The sequence below is a fragment of the Amblyomma americanum genome, chromosome 10 (genome assembly GCF_052857255.1).
Source record: "Amblyomma americanum isolate KBUSLIRL-KWMA chromosome 10, ASM5285725v1, whole genome shotgun sequence".
In the NCBI taxonomy this organism is placed as follows: Eukaryota; Metazoa; Arthropoda; class Arachnida; order Ixodida; family Ixodidae; genus Amblyomma; species Amblyomma americanum.
Window position 1 is genome coordinate 24,543,237 of NC_135506.1, and position 26,287 is coordinate 24,569,523.

General features: G+C 46.5%; 1 protein-coding gene and 1 pseudogene across 4 annotated transcripts; one reads left to right on the forward strand and one right to left on the reverse strand.

Annotated features, from left to right (window-relative positions):
- Positions 1 to 732: 732 nt before the first annotated feature.
- LOC144107471 (calcium-independent phospholipase A2-gamma-like) lies at positions 733 to 11,769 on the reverse strand. Of its 3 annotated transcripts, none has more exons than XM_077640485.1 (9): positions 11,171 to 11,769; positions 9,662 to 10,316; positions 8,486 to 8,623; positions 6,851 to 7,005; positions 6,031 to 6,297; positions 5,026 to 5,083; positions 4,341 to 4,532; positions 2,846 to 3,044; positions 733 to 1,584 (listed from the first exon to the last, which is right to left on the reverse strand). In XM_077640485.1, the coding sequence occupies exons 1-9, from the start codon at positions 11,233 to 11,235 to the stop codon at positions 1,334 to 1,336; spliced, it is 1,980 nt and encodes a 659-aa protein (XP_077496611.1). In that variant the 5' UTR covers positions 11,236 to 11,769; the 3' UTR covers positions 733 to 1,333. The 3 variants fall into 3 exon arrangements, with proteins under 3 accessions (XP_077496611.1, XP_077496613.1, XP_077496612.1); XM_077640487.1 differs by having other exon boundaries at positions 11,434 to 11,546; XM_077640486.1 differs by lacking the exon at positions 11,171 to 11,769 and adding an exon at positions 10,584 to 10,723.
- An 852-nt stretch (positions 11,770 to 12,621) lies between these two features.
- Positions 12,622 to 25,851, forward strand: LOC144108241 (uncharacterized; annotated as a pseudogene). The gene is made up of 8 exons (XR_013309468.1): positions 12,622 to 12,957; positions 14,425 to 14,526; positions 17,051 to 17,296; positions 17,923 to 18,081; positions 18,991 to 19,116; positions 20,585 to 20,725; positions 22,648 to 22,914; positions 25,306 to 25,851. The product of XR_013309468.1 is annotated as an uncharacterized LOC144108241 (transcript).
- The last annotated feature ends 436 nt before the right edge of the window (positions 25,852 to 26,287 follow it).

Sequence of the window (26,287 nt, forward strand, 5' to 3'; positions counted from 1 at the left end):
ATAAGTAATCACTGCTCCCAAACAAGTAAAAAAAACAGCTACCGGATGAGCGCAGGCTTGAGAATGAGTGAAAAGATTAACTGCCAATACTTGAAACTGGCACCGGTTTCAAACCCGAGCACATCCGAGCTGTAGAGTAGTCCAGGCTGGACGCAAAACTTCCAACAGCACGCTTTCTCAATTGTGTGTTGTCCTTATTAATGAGAAAGCATTATGTAGGCACCAGAAGTGTCCGCAATACACGAAAGAGCAATAGTGGTGTGGCGAAGTATCAAGTCAGTCATTAACATATTAGACATTAATTAGTGACCATAATTATCGATGCTAATTAGTGAGGCCATATGACATCACCCATACGTCTTATGATGTCACGCCTACAATTAGAGCAAAGCAAAAAATTGAGCCCTGAATGTTGGTGTCCGTGAAGTAGGATGGTATGCAGGTTTTCAAATAGTTCTAGAACGTTCCATACGACATCAAATGGACAGGGGCTACCAAAGTCGACAAGGGGCCACCAACGTCGCGGAAAACAATAATGTTTTTGCAGTCTCTGCAGTGCTCTCTCCTGTGTCTGTGCATGTTATGTTCAATGAAGAGGTCAGGTCTGGCCGGAAATTTGCCATACTCTTTGAACCAAGACAGGACACCAGCCTGTCTCACAATTTTAGTGTCAAACTAAGCATAATAACAGGAAAACATGAACTATAAATAACACAAATAAGAAGCAGAAACAACAATAAGCAATACTCTTTTATTTACAATGTTCGGAGGCGGGACAGTGCCCTACCCCCAGTGAGAAATACTCAAGTTTAGCGCAACAGTGCACGCAGACGAGTGACTAGTAAAGCAGACGTGAAATAAATTACATCTAAAAGCGTGCAGCGAAAGGACCGTAAGCATGCATATTCAATAAATTTTCCCACTAACATAACAAAAACCTGACAGTTATGTGGGAGTAAGTACATTGTAGTGATGGGACTGTGCGCCTGGGTAAAAAATCGGGCTGTTAATCAAATGCGCAGCCTGTTGTAGTTCGCATCTGACACATCATACACACAAAGAGAGTCTTAGTATGTCATCTCATCCTAACATTACGTCGAGGAAATTGTGCGCGCATCAAAATGCATCTGGCAGAAGGCAAAGTCTGGACACTTCTGCTTCGACAATCTATAATTCCATCAACACTCCACTTCATAAAATGCCACATGTAAAACGAATTTAAGAAAACAGCGCTGTCTCCCACATGCAAAGAAACCATTCGCTCCCGTTAATATATTTTGTTCCAAGGTCGATATCACCGCGCAGCAGCATAACTATACGCATCATACTACTGTCACCACTTTATGGTATACTGCATCCTCAACCAGTCCTCAAGCTTCTGCAGTGGCCCACGCTTCCCCAGAAGACTTTTGACAGCAGAGTCAAACTTCTCGGAGTTGCGTCTCAGGTACATCTGGGCATCTTGCTTGAGTAGGTCTAGCTTCTCAGCGCGGTTTTCATCTAGTGTGATCCACTCTGAGAGGTAGGGATTGAAGCGGAAGTAGGAGTTTGGAGGCAGGAGATCCTGGACAGTTGTGTGCACCGCTGAAACGGTAAAGAGAAAAAAGAAGATTTGGTGCAGAACTAGGCGTGGCTTGTACACTACAACGCAATCAAGAATAGAGTAATGACTTGCTTTAAAAATAGAACCAATTCCAACAAGCTTGTGTACACAAGACAGACAGCAAAAATGTAATGCAACTGGAAGGAGTTTGCTCGATGCCTGTCAACAGCAGCAAGTACCAGCAGGACACTCTTTCACACTTTTAAAAAGGCCATCAAGGTAGCCATATTAAAGGGACACTTAAGAAAGTATGCTGAACTGAAACCACGCAAAGCAAGCATTTCAGAAAAGTTAAACGGGGACCCTGGTCTTTCAAACAATTTTTTTTATTAATGAAGTCAAAATTATGCAACCCTCAAAGAACATGTATTTTTGTGTGCTGATTCTAAATATTCATTTAATTTCATGTAAATGAAGTCCTTGTGCACTTATGCAGTATGTTATGCAAGTGTTTTGGAGAGAGCATTCAAGGAATTTCCCTGGTGAGAACTTGCATGAAATGCTTGCCATTGGTTTGTCTTGACATTAAGGAGTGCAATAAGGATAAAATTATTATCCTGCTGTCCTCGAAGTTGAGTTATGGGGTTTTGAAGTCGCTGCTTTACAAATGGGAAGAAAAATTATTATCCCCGTTTCTGGAGTGGCAACTTAAAAACATTACAACTCAAGTTCTATAATAGGTAGGTTGATAATCTTACCCTTATTGCTCTCCTTGATGTCAAGACAAACCAATGGCATACATTTTAGCAAGCTTCCTGCAGCAAACTTTTCCAAAAAATTACATAAAATATTGCATAAGTGCACATGGACTTGTTTTACATGAAATTAGATTACATATTTAGAATCAGCATGTAAAAATTCATGTTCCCTGAAGATTTCAGAACTGTAACCTCGTAAATAAAATTTTTTTTAAAGAGCAGGGTCTCCCCTTAATCACTTGAGATGAATAATTCAAAATTTAAAATACCAAACAATCAGATAGAAGCTATTTGACCGAATATTATAAATTATCAAATATTCGCACAGGCCTATATAAAAAACTATGCATTTTTACCAAAGTTTTCTTAAACACCTTAAATATTGGCAATTTTTAAAGTTTAAATATTTCAAGACCAGCAACTTTGAATATGGCCACATGTCTGGTATAGTGTGTAAGCTCGTAGCATCTTATCGCACTAAGCTGTCTTTTTAAAGACAGCGAACCGGACCAATTTGCATGCTGGCGAACATAATGGGGCATACCCTCGGTGTCAGTGGCACTGTCGATGACCTTGAGGATCTTCTTCTTGAGTGAGGTAAAGCCCTGGTCCTGTTCCTTCACTTGAGGGATGAAGCGACCCCCACCCAATGACACCACGCACTGGATCGACTCGTTCGGCCACAGGAGCTTGGCCTCGTGGATCGCCACTGCTGTCGGGTTGTTGCACATCAGGCCTCCATCCTGCAAAAGCAGGCAAGGAAACAGCAGTGAGTGGACAGAACATTAAGCTCCATGCTTGGGTACTCCAGTAATTGGTTTTGTAGCGAGAGCTACACTTGGCTACCAGTCGAGCATTTCGCTATGGTCCGGAGAGGAAAGTTGTGCGCGTGCGCGGCGACCGGAGAGGAGAAGCAGGTGCGCCGCGCACTGACTCCACCGCGGGCGTTCCGCGTGACGTCACGTGGAAGAGTGGTTGTGCGCATGCGCGGTAACCAGAGAGGAGCAGCTGGCCGGACTTCACCGCTGGGGCCGCACATGACACATGTGGATTCCACGTGGAAGCTATGTGCATAACTGCGCATGCACAGCTACGAGTATAAAATGCGGAGGTGACACGGCGGCTGTATCACAGTCGTTTGCCAAAGCATGGGTGACAAGAAGGAGAGTCCGGCCGCTGTTCAGCAGCGGTATCGACAGGAGAGGATCAATTTCTCGCTATGTATAACCTGGCATAGCCGAGCTAAGGCATTGCCAATTTTTTTTTTTAGGAAAAGAAAGGTGCAGTAAGTGTCATGCTTCTTGGTAGGCATCTTAACCATGCCATGGGGAAAGACAGAAGAGGGAGGCACCGCGATGGAAGGCTCCAAATTTCGACCACCTGGTGTTCTTTAAAGGGGCTCTGAAAGGGGCTCTCAATAAAGGTGCGGTATGCCTCGGACACTAAAGGATGCCGCTTCATGACTATCCTTTAGCAAGAATTTTTGGAATGTGTTTGTTGGAAGCCAAGTTGTCTGTAGTTAAAATCTGAATTACAGCTACAGAGGAAGGCCACGAGGCTTTCTCAGAAGTCTGGGCTTCTACAGCATTCAGCTTTTGCAGATTCTGAGAAAGCTGGGCAGTTTTCCTCTGTAACCATGTGGCTGCGCTCAGGTAGATACTAACGAGCGACTACTGCCTCAACATAAACCTTCTCCACCTTGAAGAATTTTCCTAAATGTGTTTGACTAGTGCGACTATCTTGAAGAAGGCAAGGGGCATAAAAAAATTGGCGGTGGTTTAGCTCTGGTTAAACCTGGAGTGACGCGATAGCTACAGAGTGGAACTTGGTCACGCGACCAACCACGTGACGAACCACGTGATCAGCCACGGCGCCGTGCCGCCGGCAGCTGCTCCGCATCACGTGACGAACCACATGACAGCGTGGCGGCGCAGCCACAGGGTTGCGGCGCCGCCACGCCGAAGGCTCGCAATGCTACCATAATGTAGCTATCGCTACAAAAGTGCCAAGGGCGAAGAAACAATGCCGAGTATACGCACCTGGTGGACAAAGCCATCGAGCTCGTACTCCTCGAAGTAGCCTGGAGCAGCGCCCGATGCTCGGATCGCCTGCCACATCCTGTGCTTGCAGCTGCCAAAGTAGTGCGACTCCACTCGGTGCGGAAGGTTATAGTTGCGGAACACGTAGGGCTTCAGGGTAGGCTGGTTCACCGCCACCGAGATTGCCCCCACCTGCAGATTCGTTACAAACAATACCATTTACTAGCATCAAGCTTTGAGCGGTTCGCAAACAGCTTTTGCCGAAGATGCTGTTTCTTCCCTTTTTTTTTTTTCAGTATGCATGGTAGAATTACGGATTACTTTTGAAGTGGCTGCTTTGGGGGGGGGCGGGGGGAGGCTACATGCACCATGCATTTCTTGGAGTTCTTTTTTCATTGAAAAAACAAGGGTCAATGTGGTTTCCCTTTGGGCAAACTTCTGGTAAGGGGGAAAACGGTTCCACCCCCCCCCCCCCCCCCACCCCCCCATTTCCTATTTTAAAATTTGCCAGAAGCCACCCCTGCTTCAACCTAGTATATTCTGACATCACTTCCACAACAAAGTTATTGTAACTACTGCCTACAATTTTTAACTACTGCGGTTTTTATGTTACAGTGTAGACTTCACATAAGTATGTCATAATAATCAGACAATGCAACACATATTATCCCGGGATATTTCTCACCTTGGGACTGCACGAATTTCTGGTGGTCTCTAGAAGTGTTTTGTCTTCAAATACTCGTCTGGTGAGAAAAGAAAGAAAACAAATACAGTTACCTCGTATTCTTGCATGAAAAAAAGCTAATGTGCTGATCAGTACACATTGCTGCAGCATGGGACAAAATAATGAACACACGACATACAATACAATGTGAAAGTTCTGACAGCACTCATAACACTCTTTACGGTATCACTATGCACATCGTACAGTCCTGTTCACAAATTACTGCTCTAGTAACGTGCTTAACTGGGCACAGCAGGCAGAAGCAAGTCGGGGAAGGACAATAAATCTGGTTGGGAGATCAAATTAACATACTGCACCTATGTAAGAAACAAGACTCCAGGTAAGGTAGAGAGAAAAATGCGTGCAAACTGAACACATATGAAGACTGGAGCCAGGTTGATACTTATAATGAACGTAGACAGCTGCCAGATGTCTGCTTTCTCGATCAGAACGATAGAAAACTAAAACCCATTGCGGCCATTTAAAAGTCAAACTAAATTGATTCTTTTGCTGTTGCAGTCACTATCGAAAAGCATCTAGACCAAATACATCTCTTGGTTTTGAGCAGGAAATGATCAAACAAAGGAGAGGTCTTGTAGACTTTGCGGTGCAAATTTATAAAAAATAACAAAAGTGTTTCGGTGAGATTTGTCAAGCCAAAAGAAGTAAAGTCTCGAGTGATGGTGTCAAACCAGTGGACGGCAGAGTAAGAGGCCAACATCTCACACCGTTAAGCTACAGAGGAATTTATTTCTGCTTCTTCAAGGGTCCCCCCCTTGTAAGGGGGAACAGCTCGAACCACCGTACAGTAAAGAGACCTCAGATTTATTCGCACGGCTCCAGGTGGCATCAAGCTACCATCTACTACAGATTTTATGACTCCACCTGCTCTCTGTAAAGAAACAGATTTCAAAACCTTTTTCCTTTCGCACGCTGTCACGAGATGACGCAAGCCACTGCACTCACTTGATGGCGTCCGTCCAGTTGGAGGTGTCGTAGTAAGCGTGGCTCCAGACGAGGCGCCCCGTGCCCCACCACGCATTCTGGCTGAACACCTCGAGGCTCATGCTGCGATAGAGAGACTCGCACCGGTCCAGTGAGGTGTGCAGGCCACCCAGCAGGTAGCCCAAAATAGCGCCCGTGCTCACGCCAGCCACGTAGTCGAACAACTCATACACGCGCCGTCCTGTACACAGCTCCAACTGGCGCAGTAACTCGATGGCCAGGATGCCCCTGCAATAAAGTAAGCCAAGGGAATGGCCCAGTCAGCTCGGAAGTGTCGGTGTTAGGATACATTTCGCTTCCCATAAATTAGAGAATCTTAGAATCTTGGTCTCTTCATTGTGTTCTCACAATGTTTTTAAACTGCAGATTGTGCTTTTCTTTAATCCAAATTCCTTAATTCTTGCCACAAAGCAAACGAGTGAGCACTTGCACATGCATTCTAAACAATATACACGTCCTCATGACAATGGCTCTACTATATTACTTCTTTCACTAACATCATGTGCATATGACGTGTACCAGTTTCTTCTGTATCTGAGCCTTGCTTCCACTCTCCCATCCTGTAACAGCATAGCTTTACAAGGCAGTCACTTCTAGTACCGCAAGGAGACAAGCTAACATCTTGAAAAGGCAGCTGAGAAGTCCGACATTCATGGGACGCTGAATAACCAGAACAAGCTCAGGTTTTGACATTCAAACATACATAGCACTTTTAAACGATGGAATGCAATTGAACATAAAATGGTTTTGACTGAGCAAGTTGTCCATGAGAGAGACTCACCTGGTGCCACCGCCATCGATGGAAAGGATGCGCAGCCCCCTTCCACGCGGAGGGTCCACGTAGCCCAGCAACGCCAGGGTCTCTCGAGCAGTGGCCGCCACGGTGCTGTTGCCGCAGTACTCCCTCAGCCGGAGGATATGGGCAATGGCGCGCTCCTAGAAGATGGGAAGTGGATCTCATCAAAATAAAAGCCGGGGCACAGTGCAACTTAGCAGAGGCGTGCAAGTTAGCAGAGAAGCAGCAGCAGCTCTAGCCGAATAACATGCTAAGCCTCTCAGCTTGGCTTAGCCCTCCCTTTTTTAGAAAACGGTCAGTACAAAAACAAAATGATATGTGAGCAGACTCCTCATGCTATATGCCAATGCTGGCAGCCAGCATGCATCAATGCTTTCACTGAGAGCTCATGTTGGAGTTATCTGAACACAACCACCGAAGATAATGGCATAGAATTATAATTTCATTCAGAGAGCACTATAGCACTGTGTTAACACAAGGCCAATGTGCAAAGTCACAGGTGTGAACTGTTCGCTGTCTGCCTTTTGTCTTACTGCTAACATCAGTGAGTGCACAGGGTGAAGAAAATTACCGTAAATTGCTCGAAGCAGATTATTTCACAATGATTTCTACATTACAAATTACTGAAAGGTTTGCTGACAAGCATACGGAGTGTGATGCAACATCCAGGCAAACTTGTGACAAATGTAAAGACTTGGGCTTCACGCCACTAGAACTAGAAACATTTCTCCAGAGATTTCTTCTTCCTTACTGTAAATTTCAGATGCCTGCAGCATTCCATTAAGTTGTTTCTGACCACACTGCATATAAATATGTCGTTGCAAATTAGCTTTAGATATCTATGTGAATACGTCCCCAACTTGGTCGGAAGGAATGCATGCCCAAACATGCAGAGAAGCTGCCTGACGTGCCCCCGACACATCTGTCATCACTATTTGCCTTTCGTTAGCAGGCGATATATACACAATCCAAGCATAAAGCCCAGAATTTAAAGGTGCAGTCAGGACTTGTCTATGAAACATGCAATGCAGTCCATCTGTTACTCATGGTACATGTCACAGCTGTTGGATAGTTTAGTCTCTTCAAAGTGGCTCCAACATTGTGTAAACTTTATCAGCCTACCATACAAGGGCAGACACATAGTAGTACAGCCGAACTTTGTTATAACAAAGTAGTTTATAACAAAATAATGGCTATAACGAAGCAATGAGGATTCTCCTTGGAAGCTCGGTCAACATGGGCTACAACGAAGCTACGGCTATAACGAAGTAATAATTACCAGGCCCCTAGAACCTCGTTATAACGAGGTTCAATTGTATATTTGTATAGCTCCAAACAGTTGACTTACTGCTGAACTATTTTTTCTATCTTCTTAAATTATTTCCATAAGTAGTACATGCTTTCCTTTACCATGAAAAAAACTGGCCATAGTCGACAGCTTAGCTTTTGTTTGTGTGCGCCACAAAAGTAGCAACTTAGATGGCTCTGGTTTGAAAGGAACACAAGGTTACTTTACAAATTGGTTTTCAAAGCCATTTAACGAAATGAAAAGTTATCAGCTTTAGAAACGGTCACAGCACTACACAACGGTAAGTCCGGAGCACGGAAGAGCGTCCTCACCTTTACAAGTATGCACAGGCTACTGGGGTAGTTCATGATGTGATTGTTCAGCTCCTCGAGCCGCGCCACCTGGGACGGTGGTGATGTGGCTGCCACCACCGATTTGAGCAGGGCACGTGACGTCCGGTCTATTTCTACCTGGAGGAAAGTGAACAAGGAAACAACATCAACAAGAGTGAAAAGGTGTGGATAAATAACAAAGAAAGGGGGACGAAGTGCATGGGAATAGCGTGGGTAGCAAGAGTAGATAGGTAGATAAGACAAGCGGGCATTTTTATTACGCAATTAAGAGACGTGAGAGATAAAACAGTGTCAAACGCTTACGCATCTGCTTAGATGATAACCTGCCTCGATTCACAACATCTTCAACGTCCAAGGCAGTACACAAAGCACTGAAAAGTTGCACCCTTTGTTCATGAGCTTTCATGACAGCTTCACAAGGAGTACTATGAATGGAAATGAGCAGTGGCACCTATGCACGGTCAAAACCAAACTGCAATTAAAAGAATATGGGCACCAAATTTTTGCTTGCGTGTTTTATAGATCCAAATGATGTATCATACGTTATTATACGTGGACCACTCCGTGGTATTCCTGTATGATTATTAAATTTTTTTATAATTGAATTTTTTCTTGATGCTGTTAAGGTTTCGATTTCAACAACCATGTGATGACAGTGACATGTAAGGCGTGTTTAGGTCACGGGAGACACAAAAGCTGCAATATAATCACTAATATGCATCTTAATTTGCTATAATGCTTAAGCCAGCCTGCTTCAAGAACTGAAATGACAACAAACGATGCATCAGCGGTTAGATGCAGTTCTTTTCATGCCTCAGGTGACTTAAAACACACCTAACACATCACAGCCATTGTTCGGTCGATGAAACCGAAACAGCATCAGAGAGTGAATTCAATTAGAAATTATTTAATCGTCGTAGGCGAATATCTCATGGTGGTTCATGTATTCTGACGTCTGGTGCATCGATCATCACAGAGAAGAAAACATGCAACTAAATCAAGGTGTCTATAGTACTTTAGGCCACACTTTGAAGAACAGGTAATGCCAAAAAATAAAAACAAACAGAACAGAAAACATGGGGCTGCTACACATGCAATGATATCTAATAAACCCAGCAGTTAACCACAGTCGTGCAAAGGAGGACGTATGCGCACCTGAGGCATAGCAGGAAGTTTGGTCTTGACGTCCGCAGCAGACACCTCGTCTTTCTTCTGAGGCCTTGGCTTCTCATCTTCTGCAATTTCCATTTCAGACAGGATCTTGTTCACCTCAGACTCTTGTGCTCGTGCAAACTCTTCAACGCTCTTTGACGGATCTTTGACTGTCATCTCACCTTGTACCATGTTTCTGCTGTCAGCACCAAATATATTTTTATCTTCTGCTTGCACAACACCCGACTGTGCTGTCAGGTTTTCCTCAGCACTTGACCTAGGCACGATGGCCTTGCGGAGCCGGTCCCGCCATGTACTACTTTCGGACAGTGTCTGCTTCAGCTCTTCAACACTCGGTGTGCTGTCACCTGCAGGGCTCTGCGACGCTGCCTGGGTTCCCAGATGAGTTGTTTCCTTCTCCTGGAGACTTTGCTGCAGTGATGCACTACTACGTAGCAGCATCTGGGCCATCCTGTGCACATGAGTGTCCCTGAACGCAACTACACTGTCCAGGAACAGACGGATGTTCGCTCCCAGGCGTGCCTTCTTCTGGAAGCGCTCCAGGGAGTTGGCGATCTTTGAAGTCCAGTAGGGGTTTGGCATGGACTTCGAGGTGCTGTTCTGACGCGCCAGCAACATGCTGGGCCTCCTTTTCAATCTGAAAATATGACAGGCATTGTTGAGTGTGCAATATCTCAAAAGCATATGTACACACACCTGATCACACTGGTGTAGTAAACAGCACGATCAATGAATTGAGGAGCACAAGAGACGAAATCTGACAGAAGTAAAAGAGTTCATGGTAAGCGTGTCTGTTAGGCTGGTACGCGTGTGGTTGCGCGCGATAGAGGAGCGTATACCAATGCTGTTTCTGAAACCCAGTAAATACGTTCAGGTGTTGCTATATATTCGCTGCGCCGATTACCTTTGTCTTTTCGCGCTTCTGCCAACATGGCTGGGCCCGCAGTGAAGTCGTTTCCTTTCAAATGCTCGTTGACGGAACAGCTGGAACCTGCTCTATCGTAGATGACCAAAAGTGTACCATTATTTAAGCACCTGGCGGAAAACTGTGCGCTGTTCTGAAGCACCGACCGGAGTGCTCAATCGTGCCTATGTAAGCGTATTTCAACACCGCGACGATTGCGCCTGGCGCCAAAGAGAGTATTAACCGACTTCCTCGACTTTCAGGCACGTACTAGCCAGCTGTGGTACGTAGGACCTAGATGGTGGTACCTACAGCTTTATCCGATTCTCAGTGTTAGCTCTCGCTTTCGACACAGAATACGCGCTGTGTCGCTGGAGATAGCGGCAGAGATAAGGCTGCAGCTACGTGACGGATGTAACGCGCCGTCCCCGCGCACTAAACCATATCCGAAACCTGCAATGATGTAACGATGGCGGCTGCGCGACGTAGGGTATGTAGCTACACTGCGGGCCGCCAGCAACAAGACTCGTCAGGCGAGCAAGGACGACCGCATCTGGATTCGATTCTCGTACCCAAGGAATGCTCACCTGCTTGGCGGTCGACGACAATAACTGTTGGAGCGCGCAATCCATGTCCTTCGGGTCAACATCATGATCAGCTGCTGCTCGCGTCGCGATTAACGTTAATTTCCTAGTTCACAAACACACACCCCAAAGAGGAAATCGTCAACTTGGTCGGATCGGGCGAGATATCTTGTTCCCCATACTCAACTGATAATCGCGCACAACCTCCGGGAGCCACAGCTCCCCCATCAACAACACAACCGACGCATGATGGGGGCTCCCCTCACCTCGGCTGCTGGTGCGAGAAATGACGTCACAGCTATCGCCTGATCCTCGACCACGTGACCATAACACAAAAAGACGATGCAGACGACGCGGGTAGCCTTGTCGCTGGGCGGTAGTAGCCAGTCATAAAACGCGATTACTGTCTCCGCGATGCGCTCACGTGACACATAACTCGCTGCAAGCAGTCATGTGTGGAATGTTCTAGCGCAGCTGAATTCTCTAAGTCGTGTGAAAGAGGGCGCAAGCGTTAAATGCGGAAGAGATTTCGCCATAGCACGGTGGAAGCCCTTCTATTGGTAGCACACAAAAGCAGCTAGCGCCACCAATGGCCCCGTTGTGACGTCAGTTTGGGCTTTCCTCATCACGGTGACCAAAGGGTCCAAGCGGTCCAAGTCCGCAAGCGAGGTGCGTGTGCCAAGATAATGTAAACCTGAAATGCCAAATTGCCGCATACTTCTGGCGTGTGGTGAGACCCAAGCTTCAGAACATTAAAAAAAAAATTGAATGGGTGAACAACAAAACTTTTCAGAACGTGAAGAACGGGCGAAGTGTGTTCAAGCGCGCACAGTTAAGAAGCGTGGCGCAAAAGTTCTTGCCCAAGTATTCAGAGTTATATATTGCAAAACAAACAAGCGACTTTACGCACACCTTAGCGTGGTAGCTCGCAACTGTACATTGATGTTACGCTTGAATTTCAGGCCACATAGGGAGCCATTGTGTAAAGTAAGCTTCGCCACTAGACTTTAACGCTTTGCAATGAAAGACACTTTTTTTTTACGTTGCACATGAATCATTTGTCGGCTAGTATTTTTGTTCATGACCTCTGCAAGACGCCATTTCGATGTGCAGCACTGCAGAAGTGCAGAAAAATGACTTCAAATGGTCAAGTGAACTCAGCACAAGAACTCTGAAACCGAAACTGCAACTCGTTTTCTTACGCTGGGCAGGAAGGGGTGGCGAAAGCTCGACAGAAGAATTAGGAGCAGCCATGTGTTAAGAAACAGACGGGAGCGTGCTTGCTCGCGTCTGTTGAAATAGTATCACGCGGGGAAGTTCGCCGAGTGACAGCTCTAGTGCGAACTAAAGTAAAATAAGAAATTGCCATCGAAAGAAAAGAGCAGAGAGAGCTACTGCGGCCGCCATCTTCTCTCACGTGACGTATGACGTTGTCATGGCGGCGGACAGCAGCCGTGTAGTAAAAAAACATGGCGCCGAGTGAAAGCCATCCGTGAGCGAGGGATGTAAGCTCTCCACTGATCGGTATCACCTGCCCGCTTGTATGCCGCTCGTGGGCAGCAGCTCTGAGCGATTCCGTCCTGTCCCTTCGGCCGGCATAGTCGGCCGGCTGGCTGCGTCCGGAGCCGCGGGAACAGTCGCCGCGTTCGACGGGTAATAAAAACAACAAGGCCGACGCTTTGTGATCCCTTTCGGCGACCATGGCGGGTCGCGGAGTGCTCAAGTCCCAGCCCGGCTCGGCCGCCTGCTCCTACGAGGGATTTGACAAGCTGACCAGCAGCACGCTCAAGGTAAGGCATCCGTCGAACGCGGCTCGTTCGATTGCCCGAGCGCATCTTCTTCACCGTTCGAGCCGCTGTGTGCGCGCGGGCAGCGTTTCCGAAGTGCCGTGCCGTGTACGAGAGAGACCTTGTATCGCCTCGCTATGAATAAGAGAGCGCGTTCGCCCTCGAATGGAGCGTAAAAATGCGGGGCGAAGCGCTGGAAGCGGCGCCCACGTTTGCGCGACTTGCGTTAGAGCGATACCTGCAGCGAGGCGACGTTGGCGAATGCCAGCCAGATACATTCTGGCACTTCGTTTCACTGGGATCTGCGGCAGCCGTGTCTAACCGAAACGTGCATGCTTGTTCTCCCATCTCCATGCGCGGAGCCGTAACTTGTTTACGTATACGTTCGTTTGTTTGCGCATTCGATTTTCGTTCGATTCGGTTCCCGATCGCGTTCGGTTGCGGTGGTGGAGGTTTTCCAAACACGCCGCGATCCCGGGAAATAGTGTCACGGCTAGCCGCAACAATTTGTCTGTAATGATCGTGCGCGCGGCAGTAGCGCTCGGCACGCGAGTTGAGTTGACCGGGTTTCTTTTTTCTTGCGTTCTTTCTGCGGACTCCACCCGGCTGGTACGGCATTTTTTCTATCGAGTCCTTCGGCTAGGCGCGCTCGTACGGAGCGGCTATCCTATCAGCTCTGAATATCGCCCCCTCTTTTATGAGCGGCGACGGCGGCACTGGACTTTCATTGCGGGCTGCGTTACGCCGTTCAGTCTGGAAGCGAGTGACTATTTCAGCCAGAAAGCCGCGGCTGTGAAATGCTTCGTCGAAAGGTGAATACACGTTATCCCCCCCCCCCCCCTCCACCTGCTTTCTTTTTTTAAAAGTGAGATTGATGAAAAACTTGGCGCCCGTGTGCTGTGCGATGTCAGTGCACGTTGAAGATCCCCAGGTGGTCGAAATTATTCCGGAGCCCTCCACTACGGCACCTCTTTCTTCCTTTCTTCTTTTACTCCCTCCTTTATTCCTTCCCTTACGGCGCGGTTCAGGTGTCCGCCGATATATGAGACAGATACTGCGCCATTTCCTTCCCCCCAAAATCAATTATTATTATGTAAAACTTACACGCGAGCTTGTGACAACCGTTCTGAAAGTGCTGTTCGTATATGGTAAACTTGTCATTGCTTGATTCTTCGAATTCATAGATTCTGCTTTAATTACAGGGTAATTACAGAGGCCATAGAACGTTTTCAGCATAGCTTATGGTTTCACTGCATCTGTCAAGCAGTGTCTGGAAATCAGGTTCACGGCAGAGCACTGTTTTTAATTTGGATGCCTTGCTTCTGCCATAATTTTATTCCTGAAAGACCGAAGAGCGACAAGAGGCTTCCATATGTTCCATTCCTTATGTTAATTCAGCTCTGAACAGATCAGGTATTTTTAACTGTGCTTTTTGTCTCACACATGCGTTTTTTTTTCTTGTATTTGCAGAGGCATCCAAAGATGGAGCTAAGCAAAGCAGACCTCCTCAAACTGCTCAGCGTGCTTGAAGGAGAACTGCAGGCGAGAGAAATCGTGATTGCTGTGCTGAAGGTGACCGTTCTCACATTTTATTCCCCTGTGCTAGGGGTTGGTGCTAGCAAACACGTGGCAAATGCTGAAAGTTATCGCTTACGATTGCTCTCTGCATTATCCCTTTGTGTTTTTTGTTTTGATTTATGTAGTTACAAACAGTCTTCAGCACTGCCTTTTTTGTGTTACACTTTCAGCTGTCCTTCATGCTGTTTTCTAGCAGTTTTAGGTAGACATGGGGGAAAACTGTCGGATTTAGTCAGTCTGTGTGGCCCTATTTTATCGCTCAGTCAAGGTATCTCATTTCGCTTGCCTGACGTTCGGTACTGCTGCGAGCTGTGTTTACAGCCGAATGCTTGTGGTTTGTAGCTTATGCTAGAGAGTACCTTGTAAAAAGGTTATGGAGGCTATCAATAAAATGTATTTTTGTATTAGTTTAGGTTTTCACAGCATGGCTTCAAGTCTACAACAATGATGGAAAGAGGAGCAGTCTGTTAATGTAATACTTTGTTGGTGCGAAGTGAATTTCTGAAATATGCTTGAAAGCATAAAAACAAACTTAAACATACTTGTGCATGCTGTAGCTTTTGCTCTTGGCATGTTCTTGCCTCTTTAAACTCTTACTCTTAGGATTGTTTACATTTGTAGTGTTTGCAAGATGAAATTGCAATGGCTTGAAATTTAGTGTGTATTGCCACCATGAGATGTCAGCACTAATGAGGTTCTTGGCTTGTGTCGCCGCTGGCAGGGGTTAAAACCTTTTGGAGTAGCTGAGCTGAAATTCACACCTCATTCTGGTTAATTTCGGGCTGCACACACTCAAGGAAGTTTTTTTTTTTAATGATTTTTGTTTATGTCTGATGGTTTATGTCTGAGCAGTTAGTGTAGTGTGCTCTACTTACATCTCTCGGTGCAGGACGTGGCTCAGGGAAACTGCTTGCATTTCATTGACTATTTTCATGCCACAACAGAGTCATCATTTTGGAAACCTGTAGAGTGAACTAGTTCGAAGGCACCTCAGTGATTCTGCAGACCTGCATGCGTAAATTTAAAGTGAATACTTATATGTCATGTGAGAGATCTCCGAGTTTCCCTGAGCTAAATATTGGGGGCCTCACCCGTGAACCTGACCCGAGAGTGATAAGTTTGCTGTTAACTTCATTTTCTCAACAAGTCTGATTTTCGTTGTTTTTGCTAATCGCCGCAAAACTGACAAAACATTTATTCCACTGACAATTTCTACCAATGTGACACAACAAGTACTGCTTACAAACTTTTGTTCTGGTCATGTTGTGAGCATTAGTGACAGCAAAATGTTCTTAAACTGCGACTGAAAATTAAGTCACTAAGATAACAAGAAAAATCACAGTTCTTACAGTGTGTATGTCACTTGGAACAAAATTGGGGACAGGAAGGCAGCGTAGGCAGGCGGATGATGATACGATAACATAAATATAGTGTGAGTGACTCAAGCAAGCATGAACCCAGTTGTTTGTGTTTCATTGATGTCCCTTTGGTGCAGATCACAGCGCGAACAACATGGACGAAAATATTGAAGGAGGATGAGGTGGACAGAACACTATGTTTAACTTGTCTGTCTTTCATCCCTGTTGTTCCTGCTGTGATCTGCAAGATGGGACACCAACTAGCTCATACGAATACCTTATCCGAAATGTTTTCCACCATATCAGGCCGATACTCTCCAGGATTGGACTGCAGGTGTAAGATCCATTTAGTGCTTGAAACTTATTGACTAGAAGCGGCCTGTAGTTTACCATGTGGCGCACATCTCACTTTTTGTGCTGCTGCACTTCACACCGTGTCATTGTAGAAATCTCTGGTTGCAGCTGTGTCATATTAGTCATAGAATTCTGTTTGCAAATGAAGCTGTGCTGTCACTTTTCTTTTTCTTCTAAGTGGACGGTAGGAGTGTTAAAATCTGCTCACCTTTTAAAGGGTGGCACTAACTCTGTGGCATACCTTCATGACAGTCAACACTGGTGCGATTTCTTGAAAAGAAAAAAAGAAAGACACAAACTCACCAAAATGTTGAAGAGCATTTCAGGTAGAATGTGTGAAGTGTATTCCATAGGTTGATGGAACCAGGGTAAATTTCTAAGCCTAACTCAAAATCTCTCCGAACAGTGTGAGCAAGCGGTGAAAGTTGAACAAGTATGCTGGCAGTGCGGTGTTGATAGATCAGGAGCGCGACTATAGCCTGTTTGTTCATCCAGTCCATTTGTTTCCACCCGACCCCTGGAAGCTATACTTGGTCCACCATCATGGCACCCTTGGTGTTACACACATGCTGTGTATACAAACTGGACCTATCTGGCACTTTAGTAACAGAGCTGCGCACATCTGATGGTGGTGCTGCAATGACCGTTGTTTGCATAGCACTGGGCTGCACTGAACTGCCATCAGTTCATATTTTTTGTTTACACCTACTGTTGGCCGTGATGACGTAGACTGGCATCCTTGTGTTTCTCGTCCTGCTGGAGCTGGAGCTTCCTCTCAAAACGCTTTGTGGTCGCCATCTGTGCAGGCAGAGCAAGTGAAGCAGCTGTTGTATCCCCGCAAGACAGGCGCCAACGGGGCGTCGGGCAGCGATCCTTGGGCTGCCCTGCAGCGTGACGTGTTGAATGCCTATGATGGGCGCTTTGACACGGTCTCGGTGCGAGCTCTACACGGCCTCCAACTGCACCACTTGGAGCACCTCATTGCCCTGCACCGAAGGGTCCAGGGGCGCACGCGGGAGGAGCTCCGGGGTCTGGAGCAGCGCTGCGCAAAGGTGAGGTTCCTGCAGCTAATGCACTGGGCGCTTATGCAGTCAAGAAAGAGTTCAGCGAAGAATTGTGGTTGTTGACCGAGTTTCGGAAATGGTGGGATTGATGTTTCAGAACCCATACATGTGAAACCTTTTTCACAAGGAGCCTGTACAAGGTTCCCTGAACGTGTTCACTATTCAAGGTGCACTGTTCATTAAGAACTTGTGTGGGTGCTTTGTACAGGTTTTGCTGTTACACAAAGAACCCGCATGGTCTCCAAAACATCTATTGCATCATCTTTCACTTGGTCTGTGACTGAGATTCTTTGTTTCTGTGCTGGTGCATATGTGCCTGCTGGATTTCATATGATTTGTAAAAAAAAACTGCCTGGGAAGAAATCTGGCACTGTGATTGGGTTGATTCATTGAAAATGTGCTGTCATCATCGGATGGTGTGACTGTGGATAGCCGGAACAGATGGAGGGCAGGAGATCTGCATGTACAAAGCGCAGGGGGTAAGCATGCGGTAGGGGGGCAGTGAGGTAATGTCCGGAGAGACTCGTGCTGCATAGTTGGCCTAATTCAGACCACGGCAGACTAGCGTGAACTATTGTTGAATGCAGTGTGCGCATTTCTTGCCGCAAATGCAGCTGCACCGAGAGCTGGAAGAGGAGAAAGGGAGACGGGCGCATGACACGGCCCAAGGGGACGACGTGACCTTCATGCTCGAGAAGGAGCGGGAGCACCTCCGTCACGAGGTGGACCTTGAGAGGCAGCAGAACCGGAGGCTCGAGAAGGACCTCCAGCAGGTGAGAGGGGGCACACCCAGTCATGAGGTAACCTGCTTCTGTGTCATGAAAAAGAAGGAGACATGCTGTCCAAAGTTTGTGGTGGATTGGGGGCTTCAGCTTGTTCTGCAAACACGGAGCGAGGTTGTAGAGAACTGCACAGTTTCCTTTGGTGTTGGTGGGCAGTGTTTGCATACTGCTAGAAACTATGGAGGTAGCTCTGTCATTTGAGCTTCTTAAGCATAAAGGTTTAAATGAATCTGTCCCTTGGTTGCTAGGTAAATGTGTTGTGTTGTGTTGTTTTGTGTCGGGTTTAGTGGCACATCAGCATCTGAGGCTATCATGCGCCAAGCTCAAGGCAGCTACGTAAACGTTCCCTGTAGTATTGCTTGCACCCCTGCGCACACAAGTGGGCATTCAGTGTTCTGAACCTTAAGCCATTTGTTCAGTACTTTACTGTGGGAGTCAGTGTGAAGGTCCACAGAGCATGCTTTGAAGTACTGCAGTGGGCAAGAGCATTCTTCATGATGGTATACCGCCACAAAGATCCTCTTCAGGTAGGCTTAGGTTTTTCCTGTGCTTCCATAAGATGAGGTAAGGAGGGAGCCTTGACGCTCTTATTGGGTCAATAGGATTTGAGTCCAGCGGGTGTGAGCTCGGTCAGCCTTTCCTCTGATTCACTCTTGGGGGGCTTGGACAAAAAAACACACACCACGAGAGAGATTGTATGCTGGGGTAATAAACCTTGTACTCCAGCCTCTGCACATTATTACACAGGGATTCCCCAGATGGCCTAATAATGTGCACTCAAAGGTAATAACATATGTGGTGACCATGGAAAACATTGCGGTTCTTCAGAACATTTTTGTGCTGGGGGTTTTCTGTTAGCGTTATTCTGTAGTGAGGTGCACCCTTGGTGTTCGTCTGTAGGCCACAGATGCCCTAGAAATGGAGCGGAATCGGCAGAAGCAGATGGTGCTGCTCCTTCTGGCAGAACGGAAACGGCTAATCCTGCGGCTAATCCAGGAGCGGCAACGAGGAGACCAGCTCTTGCAGGTGAGACACACACTTCGTGGAAGCTGATTTCACGGCTTCACACAGTTCCAGACCGCACTGAGTACTGAAACTACAGTTGTTTTCTTTCGAGGGAGCACTGCTGTTGAAGGGGCACTGAAGGTCAATTTGAACTTGGCCGGCATCAGTAGATTGCGATGGTCTAATCACATAGGTGTGACTTTCACTGGAACCAAGGGTTTTAGGGTTATGAAAGGTAGAAAGCTGTGAAGTACACATGTTGCCGTCACAGGCCGCCTTCACAAGCAAACTGAGGTGCGTCAAGACAGTTTTAATGTGAAAGCATTACGAGGCTCATCAGCAGCGAAACCCGGCGTTTTCGTAATTGACGCGAAAGTGGTCCCAGAAATCCCAGATGACATCAACGTAGTGCCAAAGAAGAAAAATTTCTTCCGAAGGTGTGGGGAATTGAACCGAGGTCTTTCAGCTTGTGAGGCAGGCACGCAACCCATAGGTGGCCACAAAACCGCGTTTCTTCTTGGTTGACAAAGGTGAATCTGTTGTATGCGTTGCCTTACAACCGTATGCTAATGAGTAGGTTTGTCATTAGAAAGGAAGAGAAAAAAGAAGAAGGGAATAAAAATTAAAAAAAAAATGTTCAAAGCATGTGAGTAGTCTTAAGAGGCTTGCGTAATTTGGTGCACTTGGGTCCCTGTGGCAGGGCTACGTGGCCATTCACTCCTTGACGACATTCTGAGAGTCCTTTTTGGCCGTAGCGTTCAAGTTTTATATTGAGTGGCGGGCAGATTTATAAATCCAGTTTTTTTTCAGCAGTAAATGCATCTTTTGTGCTCGAACAAACATCGGCACACCCAGAACTAGCCACAGAATCGATTTTTACTTAGAAAAAAAAAATGTTGGATGAAGCGCCTCCAGTGTCCCGTTAACCGTTTGAAGGTTGATGTGGTGCCAGTGCATCGGTCATCATTACGGAGTACTTTGCAGCTTTGCCACAGGCAATTTCAGTACGTTGTCCAGAGTTAATGCTTCGACCACTTGCAAGTGGTAATGCATCAACGAAGTCACCAAAAGAGCATTCCTGCAGGGTTTTATTTATTTGAAATTTTGCTCCCTGTGGTTTGAATGAATTAAAAGGTCTCCCACGGACTTGGATTAACTTGTCGGTACCCCGCATACCTCATAGAGGACTGTCCTCAACCCTTGTTGACTATGAACACTTACTTACACACCACGTGAAGGTGACGGCAGCTATTGCCGTCACTTCTTCACGCTCTACATGCAAAAAGACAGGATTTTCACCTCTGTCTGCATTCATTTAGCCACACTGTGTGGTATGCTTTCGGTGTTGCCGACCATGCTGCCATTCAGTTTGTTTCTTAAGGCTTGCACATGGTGGCTGCACAAGTGTATGCAAGAGGCATATTTAAAAGGCTGGGTGTGTTGATATAAATTGCACTTTAGTAAAGAAGTGTCCCCCCCTCATCCACAGAGTCTGAAGGAAGAGAAGGCCCGGTCGTCCGAAATGGTGGAGGGCCTTGAGGAAGAGAGCAAGCGATCGCTCCAGATGGAAGAGGAGTTGGAGCGGCAGGCCGCTGACTTCGAGCTCGAGAGGGAACGTTTCCAGGCACAGGTGGGGTATAGATGTTGCTTGCGACATAAAAGCGCAACTGCACCTAGTGCAAGCAGCTGTCTGGCCATATGTAGGGATTCCACCTCATCTTAATCTTGTGAAGTTTGTTGGTTAGAGCATGTTTTGTCTTTATAGCACATTGTGGGGCACAGGTTGATTATAACAAACAGCTGTTGTGCTAGTGCTGTGCTGGAATAGGTTTAATGTTTTCATCTAAAAAAAAATGAAAGAGGCTTGTGCACTCATGCACGCTTGATGCCTGCTGTGAGTCAGAGGATTGCAATGCAGTTTTATTGTACAAAACATAATGTAAATGGCATAACGTTGAGGCTGTTGTCACATGAGTGTAATTGACAATTTCAGGTTACTTCAGTATCTTGGGTCTTCTGTACTGTGTCAGCCACATTTCTTCTGTGTGTGTGTTTGTGTGAGAGAGGGGGAGATGGAGTTTGCTGATATCAAACTCAGCTGAGATCTTTCATTGATACATGGCCAACTTTAAGTTGAGTGTGACCTTACTTGACATTAGCCAGTGCCCAAGGCACAGTCAAGATTTACGTAGAATGATACTCGTATACGAGGGTGTTTTAAATGAAAACCTTAAAAGTTCCGTAAAATTTTGGAAAGTTGTGCAATGGAGTTGGCAGGTGGCAGTAGTGTTCCTTGAGGTTCACAAAGTGACCGACAGGTGGCAGAGTGATGCTACAACACAGGAGAGGGCAGCAGCGTCCACAACAAGATGGTCGCCTCACTGTCAGCATGCACCGTGATTGAGCAGCAATCTCTAATGTGTGTTTTGTGTAGTGAAGCTGTCGAACCAATAGAGATTCACCGCAGAATGACAGCGCAGTATGGTGATTCGAGTTTGTAGTTGCGGCAAGTGTACGAGTGGTGTAGGAAGTTTAAAACCGGTGTAACTTCTGTGAAGGATGCCCCAAGATCAGGGTAAGCTCACCGCATAGTGATGGATGAAAACATTGCGTGAATGGAGGAGCTTGTAAAGGAGAACAGACGAGTTCAAATGGAGTAATTTTTGAGTAGTAGATGGATAAGGGAGTGATGGTAACAAGTACTTTTTATTCAGATTATTCAAACTTGCTGAAAAATCACCTCTGCCCTGCGATCAGGAGCAAACGACGAGGACTTCTGACTTCTGGAGTATTCCTGCAGCATGACAATGCCTGACCGCATACAGTCTGTAGGACAGTTGAGACGCTTCAGGAAAGTATATTTCAATGACTGGTACATCCTCCTCATCCACCAGACCTCGCTCCTAGTGACTTTTACCTGTTCGGTGCACTCAGAGAAGCAATTGGAGGCAGGCATTTCAGAAGTGATGAAGAGGTAAAAACCGTGGTGCACGACTGGCTATACACATGACCAAAATAATTTTTTCATCGCGGTATCTATGCACTTCAGAAGCGGTGGAATACTATGCGCATTCAACGCCAGGGAGACTACGTCGAAAAATGACATGAAAGTTTTTGTTCATTGTTACAATTTAAAAAATTATAGCACTTTTAAGGTTCGCATTTGAAACACCTTCGTAAAAGAAAAATTTTTTATGTAACTTTTTATTTTATTCACAGTGGTTTGATTTGCAGAATTTTGATCATGTTCTTATTTCTTTTCTTTAACTGTAACACAGCTATGGGTGCTTGCAGCAGGCACATTCTTTGATCAGGATAAGATGGGAGCTTGTGGCAGTGGTGCAAAAACTTCATTTGGGGCAGAACCCAGGATTGAAAGTGTAGGTGTAGCAGTATAATGTTCTTAAATGCTCATGCCTACCAACTGGTAGCAGTAGTCTTTATTTTGAGACCAAATTTAAAAAAATATATCCTGGATGAGAAGGCTAAAGGGAGTTTCACGCCCTTCAAACTTGGGAATGAGGAGAGAGGTCACCTGAGCTATGCGTGCAGGTGGCAGAGCTGAAAGCTCAGAACACACAGCAGCAGGTGGAGATGGAGCGACTACGGCTGGAGGCAGAGCGTCTCGTGCCACCCCCTGCGCCTGCGCCCCCACCCCTCGGCGAGGGCGTCCGCAGTGCCACCATTGTCACGCCTGCCAGTGCTCCAGCACCCACAGTCAGGGCAGCTGTGCCCACCCCAACACCTCCCAGAGGCGTAGCAGTTGGGCCTAAGGTTCCGCCCCCTGTTGCCAAGGCCCCGCCCCCAACAGTGCCACAGGTGGGCAGAGTGCCAGCACTCACTTCAAGTGTAATTAATGCGACAGCATTCGAAGCTTCATCATAGAAAAAAGAACAGGTCATGGTTTATCATAAAATTTGCTGGTTGGTCGAGGCAGTGATGATGTCTCAGGGTCATGTGACATGGTCGAGAGCTGATTGATTGATGGGGTCATGATGGAGGTCATGAGGCCACGTGACAGGGTCGAGTTGGCAGGTCCGGTGGGAGTTGGCATTTGGCAGGTGAGCTGTTCATGCAACATGGCCAAGCGTGGTGGCGTAGTTCCATAGCCGCTTTGTTCTGTGGCTCAGCTATCTAAAGTTGCATTCCTTTTGGGCAGGCTGTTAGTCTGATCCTGCCACTAGCTACCTTAATCAGTGCTATTTTATGGGGAAGTAAAGGTTTTGAAGTGAAGAAGAAGAATTTTGCTGCATAACGTTCATTTTGTGTTGTCATGCGGTCATCATAACTACCCTGAAGAATGATGAATGTGGTAGGGGTCAGCACTAGGGTGCTGCCAGAAGTGTTTTTAATGCGAAAGCATTAGATGGCTATGTCCCGAGTTTTGCGTCAGCAAAACTTTCTCCACACGATTATGTCGTTCTGTGAAGATAAATCTGAAAAAATGTGATTCTTTTATGTAGTGTGTCATGAAATCTCGCTGTGGGGAAAATTTGGTCTATGTGCTGTAATTAATTAAACATGAAAATTACATGTCAACGTCACAGTAGCCACGGACGTCGACATGGCTTCTCCGCACGACTGTGTCGTCCTAAAAAAATACATGTGCAAAAGTTGATTGTGTTAGATTATGCGTGATGAGGTCTTGCTATGGGGAAAATTTGGTTGATGAATTGTAATTAATTAAGCACGAAAATTACACTTTGACGTCATAATAGCCGTCCCGTGTTTCGTGTCAGCAAAACTTTCTCCGCACGATTACGTCGTTCTGTGAACGTAAATGTGCAAAATTTTGATTGTTCTAGATTAATTGAACGTGGAAATTACACTTCGACATCAGATAGCCATGGTGCTTTTGTCCCATGTTTTGTGTCAGCAAAACTTTCTTCGCACGATTACGTCATTCTGTGAAGATAATGTGCAAAAGTTTGACTGTGTTAGATAGTACGTGATGAGATCTTGCTGTGGGAAACATTTGGTTGATGAATTTTAATTGCTTAATTAATTGCACTTCGACAACACAATAGCCACGGACGTCGACATAGCCCCTGGATGTCAAAACAGCCACGTATGTCGACTTAGCACCTGGACGTGGAAAGTTTAAAATAAAAAGCCATAATAAAAACACAAAATTTTTTAAAGAATAAAATTAGAAATAGAATAGAAAATAAATATACAGAAAAATGTTTTAAAAATTAAAAATTCAGGGGGCCACTTTGTTGACCTAAAGTGCGGTGAGGTGAAAGCCATTAGCGCGGTGTTGCTGCTTGTATCACTGATGTGTGGTTAAGATGTTAAGTACACAATTGTTTGTGAACCTTAAATGCTGGAGACACTTGAGGACGTTTGGGGGGCATCCGTCTGATTCGATGCCTTTCCGCAAACACTCTCCAGCGTCCTAGACAAGGAGAACTACATATGTGTTGGCAGGAAGTAGTGTAGTCGTTAGCACGCTCAGCTGCAGAACGGAAGAATGGTGGCTCGAACCCGATCGTGCGCAAATATTTTTTTTCTTATCAAGTTGAAGAGCGTAACCTACGGTTGTTGTGACTTCCGGTTGGCGATGTAACGGATGGGCAGGATCTCGACCGGGAGTGTGAGCCATTAAAGGCTTCCGCCTTAAAATTGGAGGGCGCGTAAGCTCCGTCTTTAAGAGCAGGATGCCACAGCGTGTTGCAGTGTTGCCAAGGGTCCACAGAACAGAATGCCATTGCCCGTCTTTCCGCGCCAAGCCTTGCCCTTGGACAATTTAAGGAAAGGAAATGACGCCTGTCTCACATATCTTTCACATATCTCGGTGGACACTCCAACTGCACTGTACATGAGCAGTGCTCACAAATGCAACTACTACTACTGCCAACAGAGCTGTATGTCATGGAAAAAACTCCGTTTCTAGAAAGTTCCATGCTTTTGCATTTCTCCACGTAAGCAGGCTTAAGTGCCCTGGTAATTTTTTTGTTTTGAGGAGGGGTTTAGAAAAAAATGGGCATGGGAGGGAGGGGTGAAGGACAAGTGGAAATAGTGTTCGCAGTAAGGTCCAGCACATCTGAGGGGGCTTTCAGCTCAGGCAGCCATGCGTGTGGCCACTGCAAAGCATACCACTCTTGTGCTTTCTTGCATGGACAAGATATAATGGCACTGTTTGTTTCACCTCCCTCGTGTTCTTGCATTTTGAGAGTGTTTCACATTCCAAGTGCTGCCTCTTGCCAGGTTCCACCAAAGCCAGCTCCCGACCGGACAATGGTCAAAAAGCCCGGAGGACCAGTCGTAGCTGGCGGCATTGCGTCGGCAACTGGGACTGTCCTCCGGCCCACACCGCCCCCTGTGCCGCCCAACAAACCCGTACTTCAGCGCAAGGACCTGGGACCGAAACCACCCGTGCCACCCCGCACGGTGCCAGACGCACAGGTGGGTGGCGGCTTCGGCGCAAGCCCCGCCCGCTACTCCTCCCCCCATTGCACAGTGACATCACCATCCTCCCAGAGGGGGGGGAGGGGCTGCCGTGCCAAGTCTCGACCTTTTTGGACCGGAACTGGCTGACTTTCAGAGCCTACTGGTGTCCATGGCGATGGACAAACCCAGCAGTCCTCTCCGAGGCGGTTCCTAGATGGTCAAGGGTGACCTCGAAGCTTTGCTTGCTTCCTGGTCTTCCTTCTCTTTTCTTTTTAACTGTCAACCTGGCAGCTGTTGAAGGTCATTGACCTCTTTGTCCAGTCATGTTGATCAAAGGATGCAACTGAAATGGCAGCTAACTGTTGATCATGTAACTTACGGAATACTAAAGTGTGATCTTCGGATCACGGGTGTTTCGCGTGCTAGTAGGCTTTCAGGCTGGCCTTAGTCACTGCAGTGATTGGCTGAACCAGTAAATGCAGAGGCGATCGTTTAAATGCAGTCGATAACATTGTTGGAGAGATTCAATGACGATGACGCGTGCACCACCACTGGACAGATGGATGCGTGCAAATGCTTCGGTTTATGGTTCTTTTGAGAGCACCGCTCAGCCGGTAGACAACACGTGGGCCTGCTATACTCTTTCTTGTTGCTGCCATCCTCAAAAATCAATTTACGAGTACTTTTCCTAAACTATTACAGCACTTTGTGTGCCTCAGGTAGTATTTGCGCAAATCATTTTGTTGAAACCAAGGGTTGGAATACAGTCACTGAAGCTGTACTTCTCGCCTCAGTGCAA

What these genes read in the sequence shown, in the direction of transcription:
- LOC144107471 (XM_077640485.1), bottom strand. Translation starts at nt 11,235, where the DNA reads ATGATGTTGACCCGAAGGACATGGATTGCGCGCTCCAACAGTTATTGT. An exon ending in TGTCGTCGACCGCCAAGCAG is followed by an intron (nt 10,317 to 11,170) that starts GTGAGCATTCCT and finishes TCATATTTTCAG; the next exon opens with ATTGAAAAGGAGGCCCAGCA. An exon ending in GAAATTCGTGCAGTCCCAAG is followed by an intron (nt 4,533 to 5,025) that starts GTGAGAAATATC and finishes ACGAATCTGCAG; the next exon opens with GTGGGGGCAATCTCGGTGGC.